At 38.6% G+C, this 15,776-nt stretch overlaps 3 protein-coding genes across 4 annotated transcripts; all 3 read left to right on the top strand.

Moving 5' to 3' along the window:
• The first annotated feature begins 1,229 nt into the window (after positions 1–1,229).
• cfap99 (cilia and flagella associated protein 99) lies at positions 1,230–5,097 on the top strand. The gene is made up of 15 exons (XM_054613273.1): positions 1,230–1,343; positions 1,435–1,579; positions 1,667–1,761; positions 1,865–1,971; positions 2,055–2,232; positions 2,344–2,424; positions 2,729–2,797; positions 2,958–3,044; positions 3,155–3,243; positions 3,474–3,678; positions 3,869–4,010; positions 4,110–4,261; positions 4,351–4,556; positions 4,666–4,846; positions 4,990–5,097. Exons 1-15 carry the CDS (start codon positions 1,230–1,232, stop codon positions 5,095–5,097), a joined length of 1,959 nt encoding a protein of 652 aa, XP_054469248.1.
• A 939-nt stretch (positions 5,098–6,036) lies between these two features.
• On the top strand, positions 6,037–12,722 carry si:dkey-21a6.5 (major surface trophozoite antigen 11). Of its 2 annotated transcripts, none has more exons than XM_054614510.1 (9): positions 6,037–6,232; positions 7,937–8,013; positions 8,132–8,270; positions 8,389–8,477; positions 9,145–9,208; positions 10,414–10,502; positions 10,613–10,725; positions 10,913–11,069; positions 11,962–12,722. In XM_054614510.1, exons 1-9 carry the CDS (start codon positions 6,213–6,215, stop codon positions 12,117–12,119), a joined length of 906 nt encoding a protein of 301 aa, XP_054470485.1. In that variant the 5' UTR covers positions 6,037–6,212; the 3' UTR covers positions 12,120–12,722. The 2 variants fall into 2 exon arrangements, with proteins under 2 accessions (XP_054470485.1, XP_054470484.1); XM_054614509.1 differs by having other exon boundaries at positions 7,840–8,013.
• A 1,259-nt stretch (positions 12,723–13,981) lies between these two features.
• On the top strand, positions 13,982–15,543 carry mrpl35 (mitochondrial ribosomal protein L35). The gene is made up of 4 exons (XM_054614249.1): positions 13,982–14,033; positions 14,251–14,416; positions 15,027–15,171; positions 15,265–15,543. Exons 1-4 carry the CDS (start codon positions 14,003–14,005, stop codon positions 15,451–15,453), a joined length of 531 nt encoding a protein of 176 aa, XP_054470224.1. The 5' UTR covers positions 13,982–14,002; the 3' UTR covers positions 15,454–15,543.
• Positions 15,544–15,776: the final 233 nt, after the last annotated feature.

Here is a 15,776-nt window from a genome sequence, read left to right as displayed (position 1 = left end):
TACATCATTCTGCACAGTGAAGGTCAGGCATGCAAGTGAAGTAACAGTCAGCAAAACAGATTTTTGAGCAGAGGGGGATTTAAAGTCATTCAAGTTTACTTTGCAACAGAAATGTAAATTGTGTTTGGCAAATTATTCTTGACCGGAGTATCAAGAGGTGGCAAAACAATCTCAGCTCAAGGTCCACTTGATGTTTCTGGAATTGTATCACACAGTCTTGATCCACAGAGAGTTGACAGCTTAGTTTGCTTAGTCGCAATGAAAAGAAAACCAAGACTTCTCATCCATCTTGTCTTGAGTTTGAGTTTGACGGTTCATTCTTACAGCTCAATTTTTATTGACAATTCACTGTTAAGACTTAACATAGGACTAAACATATTTAGCCTGTTCAAAGTATATATTTGGAATCTAAATTTGTGACGATAGAATTACAATCCATTGACTCTGTTTACATGCCCACAAAAATGAGTTTATGTTAATCAGATTATGGCAGTAAATCAAATGATGCCTTGTGAGACTAAAACCCCCAGTTTGCATGTGATTTTTCCAGTAATCAGCTTCTCTAACCCCTCAAACTCTGATGTGAAGTTACTCACTTTTCCATACAACAGTTATTTGGAAGAAATACACATTATCAGCATGTATATCCTCTTTCCTTGACGAATGTATCATTTAGATGTGCTTATTGCAACATTTCCAATAGTCCGTGAAGGCAGCGCATGGCTCGCCCAGACGTCACAATATGCTACGTCATAATTATTGTTATGGCAGCCAACAAAGGATCAGGCTGTCACACTGTTAATCTGCATCTTTAGGATTAAAACCACGAAGCTTTTTTCCCCATGTTGAACAAAACAGCCCAATAGTAAACAACAAAAAACCCCTCTTATTAATAAAGATGTATTTTGACCATTCCTGGTTTTGTAAGGCACTACTCATTTAACTCTAATGGCAGCAGCTGGGATACATTTCTGTTTACGTTAGTGTGTTGCTAAGCAACGACTAAACATGGGCACTGTGCTGAAAACAACTGGGTTCACTCTCTTTGGGAAATTAACCCATTTAGTCTCAGGTAACATTAGAAGTTAAATGTTACTTCTACACATTCTGTAGGCCTACGTGAGTATTGAAGATAACTAGGCCTGCTGTGTTTCTGCAGGCTTTTCTGCGAGCAGAGACCTTTCACCACAGTTATCAATCTCCACTAGCTTTCTGCAAATCGATACAAAATGGCATCAGCCTATGGATCACTTGCCAAAGAGGCCATTGTGCTGCTCGATAAGTTCAGCGCTGGCAGACAGTGTTTGGATGACTTCATGGAAGATGCTTCAAAGGATCTGCAGGTAAGTAGACTCAGATCAGTGGCCATGTGCTGCTTGTGCTGACACCTGAATGTCTCATGTATTAGAGTTTATTATGTGTTATGTGTTACAGATCGTGGATACTCTGCATAAGAAGTTCATACTTGATGTCGTTTCCGGATGCATTGAACACAAAAAGTTACTGGATGCAGTTATTAATGTCTTCTGTGGCCAGAAAGGGAAATGTTTAACCAGAGGTGATCGCAGCCAGTTTGTCAGTAAGTCAATGAACTAAACAAACTTCTTAATTCTAATCCAAATTTGACCTGAATGAAACAAGATGAATTTATTATGCTGTTCTTCAGTTGTCTGTTACCTCGCCACGTTTTCTCTGGATGAGCTTGGACTGCAGCGTTTTAACGACATTATCAAATCTCTGGACATCAAAAAGATGCACACAGTAAGAAACTCTTTAACAGTAGTTTAGTTGCATTGGAAATAACCAGCCATCCTTAGCTCCATTACTGTGCCCTCGTGTAAGTGTGTATTGTGTTTGGCTGTAGTTCCTGACCTTCTTCTTCACAAATCTGACCACGTGGATACAAGAGGAGTGGAATAATATCTATGATGCTGCCTATGTGGAGAAACACTGGATTGGGCCTTTGTTAAGGTAAGAAAAGTACAGGAAACATTTCTTTAAGAAATCAATGTTTTTCCAAAGGCAAAGACTGAGTGCATATTATTGTCCTTTAGATGGCGCCCTGAGATGGATATTATCATGGACCAGCTTGTTGTTGTAATATCTCACGGGATTCAGGTCAAGAAATCCCCAATCAGAACCACTGAGCCCCAAGAATTCTCTCTCACCAAACCTAAACCTCGACCTCTGCCTGTGCCTGAGCTCATTCCACAGCAGGAAAAATCAAAACCAGTCAGCCTCATTTACAGTTATACAATATTTTTTTCAAACATTGCCACACAGTTAGTTTTTGTTTGAACTGTCTTGTGGGTGTGATTGACTCAAAAGGCTTTTGTTTAATAGGTGCCAAAAAGCACATACAGGGCTCCAAAGGAAATGCAGATCATGGAGGAGATCAAACTAAAGAACCATCAAAAGACTGAGGTACAATATCTGCTTTAATGTTATCATCAGTACAAAGTTATGACATCTAAAAGGCAAAGTATGGTATATCATATTAACGTAATATAAAAGAAAACAAGTTTGACAGAAACTGCAACAGTTAAACAAAAAAGACAAAAATGTTATAACAGCACATAAAAAAAACACAGAAATGTTGTTTTTTATTTATCATTTTTTGGAATGCAATTATGTTAAAGTGGCATATACGAGTACAATCATATTATCACAATCAGCACATATTCTTTACATGCCTTCGTAATGATATTCTCCCTGTTTTTCACCAAAGGAACTGCTCTATGAGGCAAATATGAAACAGTTCAGATGTGTAAATCCACATAAGTCTGAACACACCAAGGTAAGGGCCACTGTCTGTGTTTCACATGGATTTCCAAAATATTGTAATTGATTGGTGTCCAAGCTTAGTTATATAGAGATGGAAGGTGAAACATTTGAGTGGGTCGGTAGACAGTTCAAAATCAGTTCACATTTCTGATGAACCTTCATTTGTCCTGCAGAGAGTGATGTTTCAGATTAAGGAAGACTTGGATTCAAAACTCAAATTCAATTCATTTCATTCCTCTGAACGTCCCTCCAGTAATAAGGTGAGAACTAATTATTTCACCTGCTTCAGCGGATACGTATGACGGTGATGGATACCAACTAATGTAGGTGTAATATCAACTGGCATGTGTGTATTGTTCTGATTCTGTAGACCAACAACTGGCCCATCAAGCTCAACAGTGCAGCCATCTTGAGGCAGGGGGCGCTATATGACCGCCAGGTGGAGGAGGAGCTGCAAAGGTCAAATATTAACCTGCCAATATTTGACATATTAGTGGGATTATTCATCTTTCAAATCATCATTAAAAGTATACTTTGCCTACTGGGAGTTTTGACAATACTTGTCTGTGTGCCTGAATGGTCCTGTGATGTTGTACATATGTAATATGTCCTCAGGTCTCTCTAGCCAAGTGGATCTCGATATTCTCAAATAAATGAAGTTTTTTTTTGTGCTTGCATTTGTGACACAGAATGGAGCGTCTGGTGGAGGGGGCACGTGAGCCCTCGTCTTTCCTCCAGTGGCAAAAAGAGATGCGTGAGAAGGACCTTCAAGAGGAGCTGGCCCAGATTGAGCGCAGGCGTCTGGAGGGTCGCATTAGTTATGAGGAAGCAGCTATGGCCCGTGAACGCATAATGGACCGCAACCAGAAGACTGCTAAGCTGAAGAAAGAAGAGGTGGGTAGAGATCCCTCGACAACTCATAAGAGAAGATTTCACGGTACTTTAAAGTGTGTAACGAGACGGGTCACTAGACAATAGTGTGCCCTATTCTCTACAAACACCCTTTAGAGAAGTCATTTTAAAGGGATTTACAATTATGCATGATTAAAGTGTTTTTTCATGGTTGATTTGTTGTTTCTTGTAGACAGCTCAGCTGATGCGTAGATATGCTGAGAAAAGGTTGCAGGAGGAAAAAGAAATGAGAGACTTGGTGCAACAAGTGGCAGAAGGACACAAGAACTCAAAGGCGGCTAAAGAAAAGTTACAGAAATTCAAGCAGAGTATAGGTAGACCCACCATCTCTTTGATATCACAAATGATACACTGATACATCACTATTTCAAAGTTTATTTTTCATTCTGATCAATTTCACGCAAATTTCACAGTGAAAGAAGTCGCAGAGCAAAGACGAGAGCTTCTCCGTCAAGCACTGGAGGAAGCACAAGCAGAGCTCAGCAGAAAATTTGAAGTCATCCGTGAAATCCGCGCCATCGAATCTCTTCCTCATATTAGAGTCAGGAATTTTGACAACACAGAGGTGAGTGAAGGAAAGCATTGATGCCATCTAACGTTTGACAAACTTTCACATACTTCTTGTGTCATAGTGAATCTGTTGTCCCATGTAAGTCTGCAGGCCATGAGCTGCTGGGAGAAATGTCGCTGGTGGAGCTGAAGGAGCGTCTGGCCCTCCTGACGGAGGCGCAGCAAACTGAGAAGCAGGAGAAACGGGAACACATCCTGGAGGAGAAGCAAAATAAAAAGCAGCTGCTGTTGGAGCAGCTGGACACCATCAACTTCCACACCAGAGTGCTGGCACAAGCTGCTGCCATCAGGTCAGGAAAATGTTTGGCTCTGACTTGATTGTGGTCTGTAGGAAAACATGGGGCTAAAACAGATACAGAGCACAAACAGACATTCATGATAGTTTTTGGCATGTTGCAGGAAAGAGGAGAGGAAAGCCAGGCCGGGGTTTCGGCAGGCGATGATCCAGGATGAGACAGTTTTGGCTCTGCAGAAGAAGCTTGAAGAGAAACAACTAGAGCGCCAAAGGCTGAAGCAAATTGAAAGCAAGAAGGCCAAAACCGCCGAACAGGCAGCAGCGCACACAGGGACGCACAACAAAGTGAGTATGAAATCCAAAACAAAGTGGAACTGACTTCTCTCAGTAAGTAAGTTGTAAGCGTTGTCTGAATTTGTTAGTGTTGGCATTTCTCTTGCTTGGAGCAGTAAAAAAAAAGTTGGTCCCTCTCTTTCTTTTACTGCCAGAAAAGCCTGACAGAGAAAAGCTGGGAGGAATTGGAGCTGAGCTTAGAGCGTCACATCCAGAAGGACGCTCCTTATGTTGTTCCTCAGACAAAAACACTCAAGACATAAATATGCACAATTTGTTCCACAAGCCTTTGAATGTGTCATTCTATATCGGAAGGACCATTAGTTATATTTTTTGCAAGAATGTGTGGGATGGGAAGCTTTTCATCTTTTGTCATGCTCTTTGACACATTGTGCAACTATGATTCATTTCCACATTTATAATAATTAATATTATTATTATGTCCTGTGTATAGTTTATCTTAACTTGTAATATAAGTGTATAAGTGTAATATAAGTTATGCTTTTTATGTCCAATAAATGTCACAAATGTCTCCCCAAAGTACATTCCACCCACCTGTGTATGTGGCATGAAAAAGGAAGTGGAACTTCAACATATGAATCAGGAAGAAAATTTCCCTTCCCCAGAACAATGTGGGTGTTACTGTTGTGATGTGTATGTTTTGATAACAAGTTACTGTACAAAATGTCACTCATGATTACTCATCATCAAGGCAATGCACCAATGTCATCTCTATTGAAAAGCAGAACTGTAGCAAGTATAGCCCATGTGACAGCAAACATGTTTAAGTTATAGCAATATCATTTTTATCTAAATACACACACATACACACATTTATTAGTATATAAAAAATTGAAATATTATGAGCCTATTCACAATAATACTTAAGGACTATGGAAATGTAGGGGGAATTATTTGTTTATAATAAAATCTTAATTATTAGTAAATGTATGAACAAATATGATTTATTAATTATAGTTCAACTGTCTATTTATTTACGTAGAATAAGTAGGAACAATTCTCCATATAAAGGTTTACAATATATTTGAATGATTGGCATATAATACACTGTACAATGGATTTTAACCACACAAGAGGCAGTAGCGCCCCTGCTGGCTGTTCCGTGTAACAACAAGAGATCTGTCTGCCCATTTTCTTCAGTTTTTCCCCTGTAAAGCAAAATCACATGATGTGTAATTTGTCATAAGACACTGATACAAGGACTGATCCCACTGCGGCCGAGCGTCACCGACGTCCTCTGTACAAACACAGGCAGCTCGGCCGCTTCTCGGGGATGAGCTGCTGTAGCCTGACATTGTTTGCTGGTAGTACTCGATAATATCTGGAGGATGGACTGTCGAGGGGTTCTGCCTGCAATATGCGCCGCTTGTTTCATAGGTAAGTTAGACTCTTTCTCGACAATAACTGCTGTTATACTGCAACACACTAGGAAAGTCATTATAGAGATTTATTATCGAAATAGATTAGATGCCACAGTGTTAACTCGCCACTTTAAACTGAAATGGCATAGTATAGCTCATTATTATGCCTATTATAGATTTATGGTGTGGATTAAACAAAGTATAAAACCCTTTAAATGGAATTAAAAGGCATGTAATGACAAAAACTAAATGTGAAAAGTACGACAAATATACTTTCTATAATACAACTTAATTATTTGGGAAGATTTATAATTAAAATCCTACTTTTTTTACACCCACAATTCATAACAAACTTCCTTCTTGTGAAAAAATGGCCATGGAATGAATGTAGTTTAGTGCATTTCAATGGTGAAAATAATACAAAATGTATGTTATTATTTATGTTAAATATGGTATCTCACTGTATCATTATAATCTCTCTATAGGGACTTATATAGGGATTTCTTTGCTGAAATAAGAATCAGATTCTGCCCAACATTAAGGATTGCAGCATTTCTTTCTGCCAGTTCAACAGAAGTATGTGTCTAAAAGTTTGAGAAAGAAATGTTGCCAACCCAGAAAGCCAGAGATATCACATGACCTGCTTTCTGAATAATTGCATTTCATGAGGAGGATGGCTTGTATTCAAGAAAGCACTTAAGCACATGGCTAATGTGATTACTACTACAATATGGGCTCTGTTTTGTGGATGTGCTTATACCTGTTGTCCTCACTCCCTTAGTGGTTAGATAAAGTTGAATGGTGTACTTAAGATTTTGTGAAGTGATTTAAGATATCACAGTGACACAGCTATCGTTTTAAGACTTTTATATGAGGGGAACCACCTGCAACACTTATTGTTTTTCATATCTCGGCTGTGTTGACGTGGCTGGATCCATGTTCAATGCATCTTTAAGAAGGAGGGAGACGAATCTACAGTGAATCTAATTAGACCAACTATTTACTACTAGAAGAAGAAGGACATTTTACTTGGGTGATATGTATTTATGATTGTGAAATTGTGAGCAGGAACAACAAAATAGTGACTGTGTGAACCAGTGAAACAGACAGAGATTACAGGGGGAGAGATCATTATTTATAATGCGTGAAAATTTTGTATCAAACGTAAAGCATTAGACAACATATTCCAAAAACCTGATAGATTTGCATAATGATTGCATTAGGTCAGCTGCAGGTCAAATCAATGGTTCCCATCCTTTTATTTTAATCATTACATAGCTTTTAAAAATAGTTTTCTGCATTTGTAAATTTCCCTGCTGCGGGACTAATAAAGGATTATCTTATCTTATTTTATTATATGCCTTTGTCAGACAGCTAACAGTAGAGGGATGACATAGCGATCGGGAACAACATGCAACAAAGGTCCAAAGCTTGATTAAAACCAGTGACGCTGCAGTTCATGATTAGGCCCTTAAAGTCCACAATGACTACAAGTACTACCCCAATCATTATTTTTATTTATTAATTTACAATTTTAGACAAATAGTGGAGTTTGCGTTGCAGCCCTGTATCAGCCCACTACCAAATGTCAGATTTGAAACATCCAGTGTGCTTCTCTTCCAGGCATGGTGGTGAGCCAGACCACACTCACTCCTGCTGTGATAAACACCACTCTCATCGAGAATGTGACCAGTCTGACCATAACTCCCATGATTCTCAGCAGCACGACCCCGGGCTGCTCCTCATTCAACACTTCGACTTGTGAGCCCTGTGCACCGGGATCTCAGTACAACAACAGTGAGTCAACAGCCACGTCCTCTGACATGAAACCACTATTTTAAGATGTCTTACTGCAGCAATGAAAACTGTAAAAAGTAAAGTAAAAGATAAGAAATGTGTCTCTGTCCCTCCCAAGACACCTTGCTGTGTGCGTGCTGCTCTGACCCTGGGCTGTGTATATTTCCTGGAGCTTGCCTGCCATGCACCACAGGTTTCTATCAGCCACTAGCAGGACAGCAGCAGTGTCTGCCCTGCAACCGGGGCTTCTACACAAAGTAAGGACACAGATTGTGCCATCAAATTATTTTACTTCAAATTGGTATTGACTACTCTATTGTGTACTTCACTGGCCAATTTCTTGTGTATTTTACAATACTTTACACTACTGCACAGTTTCACTGGGAGTCCATTATGTCATCCCTGCCCTACTGGATCCTTCAACAATAACACCGGTGGAGACAGTTGCACAGCTTGTTCACCAGGTGTGTTTATTTATTCATTCATTCATTCATTTTCCATAACCTGCTTATCCAGTTAAGGGTCGCAGGGGTGCTGGAGCCGATCTCAGCTGTCAATGGGCGAAGGCAGGGTTCACCCTGGACAGTTCACCAGTCTGTCGCAGGGCTGACATATATATAGACAGACAACCATTCACACTCACATTCACACCTACGGGCAATTTAGAGTCTTCAATGAACCTAAGCTGCATATCTTTGGACTGTGGGAGGAAGCCAGAGAACCCGGAGAGAACCCACGCTGACACGGGGAGAACATGCAAACTCCACACAGAAGGTTGTCTGGCCCGGGAATTGAACCCAGGCCCCTCTTGCTGTGAGACGACAGTGCTAACCACTACACCACCAATAAACACAGGGCTGCACGCCCTGTGTTTATTTAGCTGTAGACAAAACTCAAAGTTCTGTTGTAAATCAGTAACGAGTGATGCATTCAGACAAAAACAGCAGTATGCTAGTAAAATGTCTTTACCAGATCAGCTTTAAAATATTGTGAATTGATAGATTATCTAGATATAAGACTTTATGATTTTTAATTTAAATGCAATGATCTCAACCTAGTTTCATAAAATCTGAAACCTGAGAAAAAACACAAATCACATGTGTTGAGTTATTTTCTGTCTGCCGCTTTCAGGTTCCTTTTCATCTCAGCAGAGCTCCACTTCATGTTCACCATGTGCACTGGGAAGTTTTTGCAAGTAAGTTCAACTTTACAGTCACCGGGTTTCTGCTCCTATTTATGTGTTTTTTGTTGTTGGTAACTAGGACTCGGGAATCAGTGTGGACTTTCATAACTCTCTTACTTATCTAGCAACATCACATGATTTCCTCCCATGGTTCTGTTTGGAAGCACAGACGCACCCACACACATACACAAGGCCAGTTACACAGTCGCTGCTTTGATTAATCAGCAGAAGTTATGCAAATTTAAAAGGCATGTATGCCACAGTGCATATGAATAGGGGTCATAGAACTGGACTTGAAATATAAGATGATAGATTCACTAGCATGATGACCGTTATCAATCTACAGATACAGGCTTAATGCTGCAATGTGTTGACATCTTTAAGGCATTTTGATCAAAGCAGAGGAGGAGTGTAAATACAGCTGTTACTCAGAGATACTTCCTCTTATCTAAACCCATACAACATGTAAAGGAGACTGATTTAGTCATCTAGTGACTGGTATTTCATTTGAAACTCATTATCATAGTCGATGGTTGGAAGGAAGATCAGTTATACTGGTAGACAAAGGACACCACCTTAAGGCCCAGCTCTTAACCATGTCATTTTAAATCTTTAGCTTAATTTATTGTCCAAAAAATGTTACACATATGTAACACTGAAAAGAGTTTTCCTAATTTGGCTGTGTAATACTGAAATTACTTTTACAAGTGGGGAAGGTGTGTCATATAATTCAAGCTTAATGCTTAATGAGAGACACTACAGGTGAAAGGGTAAAACAAAATCTATTAAATATCACTGTGCAACTTCCAAGGTTAATTGTTTACATTGAAACAATCATTTTTGTATTAAAAGGTTTTAAAATGTTATGTTTAAATATGCAAATGAGGGATGATCTAATGCTAAAACTTTTGGTGAATTTAGGAGAAATTTACAGATGCAAATAGAAAAAGCAGTAAAATAAGGAAGAAAAATTGTTAAGTGCAAGAAAAACTATTACTATTACTCGCATTAACCTTTGAATAATAGACATACATCAAACTATTGCTTGTATATTTGTTAGCAGTGTGAAACCAAGCCGCAACAAGGGCTCTGAACTAAATCAGCTCTGACATTTCTCAAAAAAAGACTCTAAATGACTTGTGGCAGCCGTGGAAACCGCAGTAAGCTAGTTTGTCCATTTACAGTCACAAACAAGCGTCTCTCTCTCTCTCTGACAGCTCCGTTGGTTGTAGCAAGTGCGAGATTTGTCCTGGAGGAACAGAAGCTCTTCAGACTGCAGCTAGAGAATGCACAAAATGTCGACCAGGTAACGTTAAAGCCACAGGGCTCTGTTAAGTCATGCTTATGAGGACTGTGACTCATGACAGAAAAGGGGAAGCATGAATATCCATTCAGGTGATATGTGGTTTTGAACAGGCATGCACAAGGCTCCCCGTCAGACTATGTGTCAAATCTGCGGGAGTGGCTTCTTCCAGATCCACTGGGGCAAGGAGAGCTGTGACGTATGCCCCGAGAATCACTACTGCCCTGTGAGTACTGCACCCAAGAGAAAAATTAACCCTTGTGTGTGTTGGACAAAATTCTAGCAGTATGTTTGGTGAAAGAGCGTGTTCTTAATGTCTAATGATGATTTGAAATGTCTGTAAAGCGTCTTTGAGAACTTTGAAAAGCGCTCTATAAATAAATGTATTATTAAATGTATTATTGTTCTCTCAGAGTCCAGACGTGAACCCCATTCAGTGTCCCAGCGATGCGTTCTGTCCCGAGGGCAGCTTGTCTCCAGGCTACTGCATGGAGACTTTCTTCCGCAAAGAAGGGGACACTTGTGAATTGGCCCCTGTCACTATTGCTCTTTTAGTTATTGGAGGAGGGGGTAAGTAATACCTAACTATCCAATATGTTTTCCTGATATTTCTGAGCCTCTGTCGAAATGCATCTCTACTTAACAACATGCTAAAGGCATTGCATTACAGTTATGCTTTTCTAACTGATTGCCCTATAGTTGCCCTATAGTCCAACATTTATATAATCCTATTACACACAAAACAATTTCTTTAAAGTATGTATTAGTAGCTTGTTTGTCATAGTAATGGTTCATAGCTCCCTGAGGCATGCCTATTTTCTGTAGCTTAAAAGGTCAGCGCTTATTTTTTACTTATCAAAGCAAATGAGCAAAGATGAAACAGACTAAATATACAGTGGAACTTCAGAAAACCCTGAGGTTCTTTCTACTCTTGATTTAGCAATTGATTAAAAACGACTATAAAACAGGAATACTTCTCTGTACAGACTGAATAGTTTTCTTTAACTATATAAATATAAAATACCATGTTTATTTAAACCTTAATCCACTCAGCATGTATAACTAATGACGTAGAAAAGTTTTATATTTTAAATGTCTTGTATCGTGTACTTTATTTTTTTATTACTGTGTGTATTTGAATTGATGAAATGCATTTCTCACCGCTGATTTGAAGTGTTGTTCTGGGAATGTAGTTAATGCTCATGATATATGACAGAATGTAATTGTCAGAAAAACTGTTTATCCAATTACTGTCATGGAAACAATAACACTTTCCTTTTTGCACACTGAAAACAGATTTTTTTTCCCTCTTACACTGCGACCACTTCATGTACAAATTACATAATAGAATGAAATAAGAATCATGCGGACATATCAATACTCTCTTTGTGTATCTGCAATAAGCCTGTAGATGGACACTTCCTGTAACATCCTCTGGTGTTTTTCCTCTGTCCTTCCTCAGTGGCCCTGCTCTTCGTCATTTTAATGGTCCTACGTCGACGGAAAGACACTGATGGAGAGCTGTCTGTAGCCCGAGCTCCATTACTACGCAAAGAGCGACCTCAGGGTCGGTACTATGGGATCCCCTGTGATGCAGAACCTGTATATGCTGGCTGGTGAACCAAAGGACATCATCTCAGCATTCTTAAGTGCTTGGTGGGACAAAACCAACTGAAGTCTTATCTTCATATGGGTCCCAACCAAAGACAAAATAACTGATGGTAGAAGATTGATGGTAAAACCCTGGACTGGTGCCTTGAAAGTATTTTGACAATCCAGCATCTTTTTTTATGCGGTACATTTGACGATACATTTTGTGAATTCTTGTAGTTTGACACTGTTACAGTTCCCCCACTCAGACAAACACGCTCCATTTGTAAACTAGATTATTGGATTGTGAGAGGAATGCTGGAACGGTGAAAACGAGATTCGTGCCTTGACTTGGTGGGAACCTCTCTCTCTTATGAACAGCACTTTTTTTACAGAGGTAATTGATTTACTTTGCACTAAAGCGTTGGTAGACTTGTGGAGGCCTCCAGTAACTCGTGTAGTTCCACAGTTACAGAGAGGTGTACATAAACTGTGGTTTGTGCCTTGTGTTTTTTAATGCATTTAGCATATCATGTTGTCTGTAGATTCATTGAAACCTTTGCTTCATGTTTTTCATCTGCTTTTTCAGGTTATATTTGTATGTTTTAAAGGAAAATAAATAAAATAATTAATTTGAGCCTCATTTCATACTGTTTTGTACTCATTTGAATTTGATCGCAAAACTTATATAAATATATTTCTGTGACAATTTTTTTTTTCTTAGATGTGAAGTTGTTACTGTCTGCCAAAATACAAATATGTCAAATCTGTAGACCAAACTCTTTTATAGAACAAAATAAAACGAATTCACCCCATCCAACAAAAAAAATCAGTGCCAATGTTTTGCATCATAGATTTTGCTTCTTTTTTGGCATAATCTTCACATTATAAGTATTTTTAATAAAATGGTAGCGGTACCAAACACGAAATCCAGGGCCATTTAACTGTACTCTCAAAGGGAACAGGGCCATTGTTAATGTTATCAGTATCACATGTGCGTTTCATGCTATGAAGAGTGAAACAATCTATCTATCCAGCAGATAATGCAAGGTTTCCCAGACAGGAAAGAAAGAGAGAAGTCCCTTTAACAAGACTGTGGTTTGGTCCCACTGCACTAAACAATTTTTTCCACATTATGCAAACATCCAACAGGAGACTGTGACAAATGACACATCTCTTGATCAGATAAACATGTTTACAGAGTGTAATAACCATGGAGTAGGCCATGATACAGCTGGAAGCTGCTATACATGGAGGCTGAAACATGCCTCCACAGTCATTTTAGGAACGTATGTTATTCTGTTTAGTTAAGTGCCAGGATTTTTATTTCAATGCCAGATAGCAGTGGTGGAAGAGGTACTTTGAGATAGAACTTAAGTAAAATAGCAATGCTTCAATGTAAAAATATTCCATTACAATTAAAACTCCCTTCAAATGTTCCTTTGCATTCAAATTTGACTTTGAATGCTGGTACAGAAAGTATTTACAGCTATATATTTTGTAAGTGGAAAAAAGTAAACATAAACATACATAAAAGTAAACTACTCAAGAATGGCCTATCATAGCTTTATATTTTATTAGTGGATTGTTATTATTAATGTATCAACGTGTATGAAGCATTTCAATGTTGCCCTAGTCGCGGTGGCAATTTAATATAAGCCTATAAGAACATCATGTTTTGTAAGCTCATGATTATAAAAACCTAATTTAAGTTCAGTCAAATATGTCCACAAAATAAAATATATTTTTAATAACTTCTTCTAGATAAACGCATATTCATGTCTGTCCAGAAACAATTGCTGGGTGTTAATATAATATTATAATATTATATTGACTGTTAATAAGAAGAATGCGAAAAAAATGAAATTTGTCCAAACAGGATTCCGTACTTACCCCAGCATTCGGGAGAAAACATGGCGGCCGCCGTGGCAAGGAGGGTGACCGGTGTGTATCTACAATATGACATTGATACTTTTACATTTAACTTTCCTCATTACGTGAACATTATGAATGTATATGTGTTTTTGATTCACTGAACTGTTGGAGACATTGTGCGCATGTGTAGCTTGTTAGCACAGATAGTCCGTGAAGTTGCTACACCAGAGCTAGGTTTTCTGTTCGTCCTCTCGCGTGTTTTCAATGTTGTTCTTGTGTTTGACAGGGCTGCTGAGGCCGCTGTCGGTCTCTCTGTGCTCCAAGGCACCGCAACTCTGTAAGCTATCCGTTCTCATCCAGTCACCGCCGGTCTACAGCTCTGCCGCAGCCGCTGTCCGCGCTCCTCTGCGGGCTGCAGTTTGTCTGACGCCCCGGTACAACATCCTACAACGGTACAGGGACAGGCCTGCTTATAAGACCATCAGCTACTGCAAACACCTCATAGTCAGCTGAATACATCTACACACACGTCTCACCTTTGAAGTCTACAGTTTATTGTAACAGGGAACAAAACACATTTTATATCTAAAGTTACACTATAGCCAAAAGTATGTAAACACCTTGTATGGCAATGTTTTGTGATGATTTGAGCGGGGCTCCTTTGCTCTATTTAAGGGAAATCTGAATACTACAGCAGTATTTATATATATATACATATTTATTTTTTTATTTTTTAATACTGTTTGTACTTTTTGTTGCAACAAAATCATAATTAGAATAAAAATTAGGTGCAAAAACAAGGTACAAAAAAAAGGTTCAATATCTTCTTGTCATAAAAAAGCTAGTTTATTGTGCTGATTGAATATCCCCAAAACTTAGGCACCACAATCAAATGCTATTGCCAACTTTTTCTATCTGTGAGTAATGTTAGGATATATTAAAAGCTAACCAAATTAAACTAATACTTAGTTGTTTTCGGAGATAAAATTGTGCTGTGTGATTTGAGTGAATTGAATAAACAACTCTTGTGATCTCTCACTCTGCTTCTCTGTGTTGTTGCAGGGTATCAGCACTTATTCCCAGTCTGACTCAACAACCAAGCAGAAGTCTGACGTATGTCAGTCTGAAGAAGGGGAAGAGGAAGTCTGTTCAATCTGTGAAAGACAGGTTCATGAGACTGCATTGTGACCTTTGGATCAGACGCAAGGTACAAGTCTTTAACTGTAAACTGCCAAAATCACTGATTTCTTAATTAAAAACTGTGTTTTCAATTTGACTCATTGTTTTTGTGTGTAAACAGGCTGGATACAAGAAGAAACTGTGGAAGAAGAGTCCTGTCCGACGAAAGCGCCTGAGGGAGCATGTATTCTGTAACAAAACACAGAGCAAGCTTTTGGATAAAATGACCACCTCTTTTTGGAAAAGGAGGAACTGGTTTGTTAATGATCCATACCTGAAGTACCACGATCGGGTCAACCTCAAACTGTAATTTTCTTATTCATGTATTGACATCTTGTTTTCTGTTTGAATATAATGAAATATGACATACGTAATAAAATCATATATCTTAAATTGTTCTTTACTTTTAAATGCTGTTTTAAAATAACAAGACAAAAAAGATCAACACAGAGTCAAAATTTTGCTTCATATTTAATGGCTCAATTTAAACAGAAATATTAAACCTAGTAGAACAATAAATTGATAGAAATGAACCATCATCATCACTTCACTGCTTTCATATTTCACAATCAAGTTGAAATTTAAGTAATTTGATATTCTGGCCTGCCAGAACACAATTTCTTAGGATGACTT

Source organism: Anoplopoma fimbria, chromosome 15 (genome assembly GCF_027596085.1).
Source record: "Anoplopoma fimbria isolate UVic2021 breed Golden Eagle Sablefish chromosome 15, Afim_UVic_2022, whole genome shotgun sequence".
In the NCBI taxonomy this organism is placed as follows: domain Eukaryota; kingdom Metazoa; phylum Chordata; class Actinopteri; order Perciformes; family Anoplopomatidae; genus Anoplopoma; species Anoplopoma fimbria.
The sequence above is the reverse complement of the archived record's forward strand: the minus strand, read 5'-3'. Positions and strand labels throughout refer to the sequence as shown.